We start from the raw sequence: 6,262 nt of genomic DNA, 5'->3' as shown, positions 1-6,262 counted from the left end.
ACTTTTTGGGGGGGGGGGGGTATTGTAGTAAGATTATATCTTTATTATATTAGATTATATATAATTATTGTTTCAGCAGTTAAGAAGTTTTGGTAAAATATTATTAACAATTGTAAAACATTTGCTAAATCGAAGTCATGTGATGCAACCAATGTGCAGAAACATGCTGAAAGGAAAAGAAAAACAGGAAATTATGTCATATGCAGACGCCTTTGACTTTGTCAGGGTCAATAAATCAAGTAAAGTGGAGACTGTAAAATGACACACAACCTCTAAAAACGCTGAGTTAATAACAAAATAAGATAATTTAAAATAGTTAATTGCATGCATAAACATATATTTAAGGTGTAAGGTAAATATTAATACTTGATCATGGTTACACCATTTTTGTTTTAGTCTTGAATTGTATGATTTTTTTTAAACCATTTGAAAAATTTCTGAATTTCTAGGAATATTGAATATGCATTGTTTTTCCTTTTTCAGCGATAGCAGGTATTAGTTGAGATTCTCCTGAACCCTGTAGAAGTGAGAACAGCCAAAGAGTTCCGCCTAAAGCACGGTGTGTGAGTGTTGGCCCAAATCTTGAATGTCAAGGCCTTGTGATTCTAGTTCCTCACTGCCGCAGTCTTGCCAGAAGCACACATCCAAACATGCATGCGCAAATACCCAAAACCTCCAATCAAAGAGAGAGGGCGGTGAAGCAAAACCATTTCTTTCAGCCAGTCAGCATTGTGCTGAACACTTGTTTACATTTTTTTTTTTCAAGTACCAGTAGAGGGCGTGATTATTTTAAGCTCCACATGTCCTGCTAAATTTATGTGGGACCTTTAGTTTATGTCGTCCGGAGTCTGTTATGGCAGACCTCCACACAAAACTCTCATCTAACTTTCTCATGTGCAGCAGGGAATCTGACCTGAGTGTTGGGTTCTAAGTGTGCCTCACTTGCACTAAAATATCCATTTACCTATAGTTTTAGATTAATTTTTATATTCATTTTGGAGCCTCCTTTGAGTTCCATGTTAACCTGGAACTCAAAAATGTAAATGTTGAATTTTGAAATCTAGACAGAGCTCAGGTGTTGCAAGTCTTCTGAGATCGAAATGACTGATCATTTTAGTCATTTTGCAGATGCTTTTTTATCCAAAGAAAATTAATCTGAGAAACAATTTATCATAAAGAGGCAACAATATTCTTAGTACCAAGTTTCTAGAGTTCCCCTGTTGTTGAGGTTAGAGTTAACTGCTAGTGAAAGAGGTGTCTTCTTGAACTTTTTGCGATAGTCTAAGCACATCATGTAGAAGTTTGTTCCATCACAGAGGAACAGAGATAGTGAAGCTTCTAGAAAGTGACTTTGTACTTTGTTGTTTGAACGGTCCTCTAACCTGAAGTAGACTTACAAGTTTCACGATGCTGTCTATGTTGCTTAGCCACTTGTGCCATTTTTTTAAAAATTCATACCATGTGCGTAATTCAAACCGGTTTACCATTTGAACCGGTATATCGCCCAGCAGTACTTGAATCCGATGCAAAATCTGTGTAGGGGAAAAATTTGCCTCATTTGTGCCTTTTGAGATGAATGTAGTTAATCTGTGGGACTTTGCCATGCAAAGGTAAATGTGACTGCACCTTTAGTAAAAACTGTATATGTCCCCTTTTTGCCTTCTTAAATGTGACCTATAATCAGAGCGCCAATACTTACCCAATGCACTAAGACAGATTAAACTAAAACTCAGAGTATTTGGAGTTTGAAGAGGCCAGTCTGGTTTCTAAGAAAACAACCTGACTGTTGGATTTGGTCCCGAGGTCATGTTGGGTCTGGACGAGTTCTCTTAACCCCAAGTGTCCATTACCCTCCGTTTAAGTCAGGCTGATCTCTGCCCTGTTACCCTCTTTGTGCTACTGCTTGAGTTTCAACCCTGATCAAGTGTCTTAGTCTAATTTAGTGGACTAGATCATTGTCTTCTCATTAGCATTTCTACAAAATGACTGGATTGTTGCCCATAGACATTAATCTGAGAACTGCAGATCATTTATGCTTAACATATTGGATTGTTTTTTTGTTATTTATCAGTGTAATTCAGAAGGTTACGTTTATTTTTCATAACAATGTTCAAGACTTGGCATCAATCGTGGGTATGTGGGTGGCATAGTAATTAAAATACACTGGTATTGTAGAGCGTTGGCATGTGCCATGTAGGTCTTATATTTGGTTTAACTATGTCTTTCTATCTGTCTCTTTCAGTCCTGAGGTGTCAGATAGCTCCTCCTTTGATGTCCAGTTAGGGGACATTATTTTAACCGCTACTGACGGCCTCTTTGACAACATGCCTGACTACATGATCCTGCAAGAACTCAAGAAACTCAAGGTACAGACAATACATGCAATAAATGTGAAGTACTTGGGTGACAGTCAACTGATTTGGTTTTTGGCTTATACCAATATTATAGAGATTTGTGTGGCCAGTATATTACCAATTTGTATATGATAGTGTTATGATAGCAAATTAGACGAAATTGGACCCAAGGGGACGAGTGTCAACAATTACACCATCCTGCATCATATTTGCTGAATGAAATCCAGTACTTTTTTCTTACTAATTTCGGGATACTGATTCTAAAAATAGTGCCTGTTTTTCTCAGGCATGTCATAGTTTCTCGCAAAGTAGGATGCTTTTCATAGCATTTTTGCTTTTGACATCCATTTGTAAGGTGAGGAAATCTTGTATTAATACAAAGACATGATTCCTGTCTTCTTCTGGGCCAGGTTACAACCGTCTCTTCAATTCTCAGCCAAATTGCAGATGTATAAATGATTGTGAAGACATTAATTTATGCCTTATACTGATTTTCATTTTTTTCCCACTCCTTTGCAGATTCTATGTTAAATGATGCATTTGGAGTACTTTTTGTCATTAAAACTGATGCTTTTGATAACACAAAATGATCAATTTTGGCAATATTAAGGTTTTTTGCAAACAGCAGATTTTTTTTTCAAGATGCAGGGCTGTGTTATCGACTGATACTGATAATCTTAGAATAAAATTGCCTGATATATCGGTCTAACACTATACTTGGTTATTAGTATGATTTCCAACCAAATTTTCCAACAATCTGCCCATGCTGATGATCTCAAAATAGCCATATAATTAATCTCCCTGGCCGATATATCGGTATAATATCAGTGGGTACTCTCCACGTTTTTCATTTTATTTATCTCCAGAACACCAACTATGATAGTATCCAGCAGACTGCCCGCAGCATCGCTGAACAGGCCCACGAGTTGGCCTATGACCCCAACTACATGTCCCCTTTCGCCCAGTTTGCCTGTGACAACGGGTTGAATGTAAGAGGTGAGTCTTCAAAAAGAGGTTCTTGATTTCCATTACCCTTCTTATCCCAAAACCTCTTTGAATATCCATAATCAGTTGTACTGACCTTGTAATTGGTCTGTTTTCATTTCAGGGGGGAAGCCTGACGACATCACAGTGCTTCTGTCCATCGTGGCAGAATACACGGACTGAGCGTGCTCAGTGGAGCTCGCTCTTCTCTTACTCCTGTGTCTTCCACCCCTGTCCTATTGCACTGCTCCCCTTCTCACATCTCCTAGCACCCCTTTCCATTCTTCCATTTCTCGAGTAGATCTCCAGTCAACGCAGGGAGGAGGATAGTGTGAACTCGTTGGCGTGGGTGGTGATGCAAGCGGTAGAAACAGTCCAAAATTGACGACCTTACTTGTGTCCAAAAGGATTTTGGGAATCTTCAACCCGTGTTGTGAATTGGAGTCATTTTAGTTTTCCAAAAGGCAAGGAGAGCCATGCATTACCCACAAAAATTGGTTTCTTATTGAAGAAGCTGTTATATTCACTTGTGTGGTTTGTGCAAATGAAAAGTTGTTGTTAAATACTTGGTTGTCTATGTCTTGAAAGAGAATTTAAGTGTCTCTGAAGTCGCTATGAGCTGGAGTACCTCTATGTTTGTTTGTGTGTACGTGTATTACGTGTCCCGTTTGCTTGTCGGTCAACTTTGGTTAAGCTGTAACAGAAAGGTAGGTTATAGTTCAGAAGGAGGCCTGGCTAGATTTAAACCTGTTGGGAAATGCAAATGCTTTAGGTCGTGCTGGCTAGTTCTGTTCAGCCAGCATATCTGCCTCTAGTTAGACAACCTTCACCTACACCGTCACTTTGTGAGGTCTCCGATGATGGATTGCAAGTTCAAAGGCATGAAGGAGATGGGCTATAAATGTACAGCTTGTGTTTGGTTATATAAGATAGAAACTAAACTGCACAGACATCACAGACTTAGTCAGGGTCGCGCCATATTTAAGTTTTCACAGGAATGAAAATGAGGCTGTGAGGGACAGAAGTACAGCGCTTTCAGTGGGTGGTACTGTTGTTTAACTACATACTGATTGTTTAGCTGATGAAACGTCTTTCCGAAAAACATTCAATAGACAAAAACTCCATAAAACAGCTTTCAATGTTAGAAAGTTACATGATCTTGGACCTTTATATATTGCATGCCTTTGTAAAGTCTATCCTTCACATCCTCGTTTTCATTATGGCGTCAAACCTGACTAAGGTCTGTACCAGAGAATGTCACAATCCGCTGATAGACAGATACACTCGCTCACGGGGATGGTGGATGTTGACTGTGAATGCGTGTTGGATGTATATTTACATGACTTCACCTCTCGACCCTTGAGTTTGAAAGTCTACACGCACAAATGGCTAGCATCTGGCAATGCTTTTTATGAATTGAAAGGTCAGGTATATAAATAAATGTTTTATTTTTTATAAATATTTAGCTTTTAGTGGACAAGATTCAACAGAATGCAGAAGTTAGGGAACGCTGGTCTTTACGAATCGACCGTTAGGCCTTTCGGTGTTTTCTGTGCTCCCTAGCGAGGCTTGGGTTATTTTTTTAACTGATTGAAGGGTATCTAACGCTTTGTTTTTTTCCAGTGTCGCTCTAGATTGGTTCTAGAGAACTTTTTCACATTCATGTGCTGCTTTAATTTTGTAAATTATAAATGTGTGAGTGACTACATTATTTATAAGAATGTTTTTACCTGTACAATAAAAAAAATGGGTGAGCTGATGGCGATTTTATTTCACGAAAGTGACAATTCATGCAGACCGTTGAGTGTGATTGGCTTGCAGTCTTTGGATAAAATGGAACACTGATTCTATGAAAAGCATTAACTATACAATATATGTCCAGCTTATTGAGATTGGAAAAAAACTAAGAAATACAGATATTTAAAATGTCTTTTTAGTTTTGGTTCTCCAATATCTGTGAAATATTGCGCATGCCCAGGATGGCAAACCTCAGTCAAGTATGCATTCAGTTGGGTAAAAATGACTGATATATGTATAGCCCATGAATAAATGTGCTTTTAAGCTTCATATTTGAAATCCTGTGTAACGAAACATGGAACTCAATGTTTTGTGAGGTTTGCCAAACTGATATGTCCCACAAAGGCATGGCTCTACAGACAGACAAAGAGGACTATAATCAAGTCCTCAGTTGTGCCTGCAACACAATTTGACCAGAACTGTGGTCTCTTATTAACGTGTAACATCTTGTGGGTTGTGGTCATGTTGAAATCAACATCTCGATCCACATTGTGTAATCGGTAAAGAAAACCAAAGCACGAAAGCCATAAGACCATTATGACCGAGGTATTCTCACCCGATGTCTCACTGTCATTTACAAAAGCCGCAGATGAATTGTTAAATGTTGAGAGTATCTGCCAGAATCACCATCGTGTCCCATGTCTGCTTTGCTTTATAAATAAATGAAATGAAAATCAACTAAACAGCCAGTCATGTGTAACGGATATTAAGATCAGTTGTGTATTTGACCATTAAAAATGTGTGATCTAGGTCGAAAATGTTTTAGCTGTCTTTTTATTTTAGTCAGTGGTGATGCGTGTGTGTGATATCAGCGCCTCTAGAGGCAGCAAATTGAATTGCATTATTTTTATTTTTTTTACAGTTTGAGTAATGAAAGTGTTTGGCTTTGTTCAGATGGGCAATAAGAATTGGGATTATTTATTTTGGATCAGGAAAGTAATAAATAAAATAAATTAGAAATAAAAAATATTTATTAGGAACACCCAAAAATGTAAATGATAAATAAAATCATTTTAAAATCCTGATCTAAACAACATCATACAAAAGACAAATGCAATGTCATAAAAATTCTGTATTGTTCAATCTGTCCCAATATTCACATTTTTGTTCACTTTTTCCCCAAGAGT

At 37.8% G+C, this 6,262-nt stretch overlaps 1 protein-coding gene across 1 annotated transcript in view; it reads left to right on the top strand.

Annotated features, from left to right (window-relative positions):
• Positions 1-5,893, top strand: part of pptc7b (protein phosphatase targeting COQ7 b) — a 16,189-nt gene extending 10,296 nt beyond the window's left edge. Inside the window, exons 4-6 of the mRNA XM_016481664.1 lie at positions 2,243-2,366; positions 3,221-3,350; positions 3,463-5,893. Of these exons, the coding sequence (XP_016337150.1) occupies positions 2,243-2,366; positions 3,221-3,350; positions 3,463-3,521 (313 nt within the window). The 3' untranslated portion in view covers positions 3,522-5,893. The remainder of the gene's footprint in view (positions 1-2,242; positions 2,367-3,220; positions 3,351-3,462) is intronic.
• The last annotated feature ends 369 nt before the right edge of the window (positions 5,894-6,262 follow it).

This window comes from Sinocyclocheilus anshuiensis, unplaced genomic scaffold, assembly GCF_001515605.1.
Source record: "Sinocyclocheilus anshuiensis isolate Anshui unplaced genomic scaffold, SAMN03320099.WGS_v1.1 scaffold914, whole genome shotgun sequence".
NCBI classification, from domain to species: Eukaryota; Metazoa; Chordata; class Actinopteri; order Cypriniformes; family Cyprinidae; genus Sinocyclocheilus; species Sinocyclocheilus anshuiensis.
The sequence above is the reverse complement of the archived record's forward strand: the minus strand, read 5'-3'. Positions and strand labels throughout refer to the sequence as shown.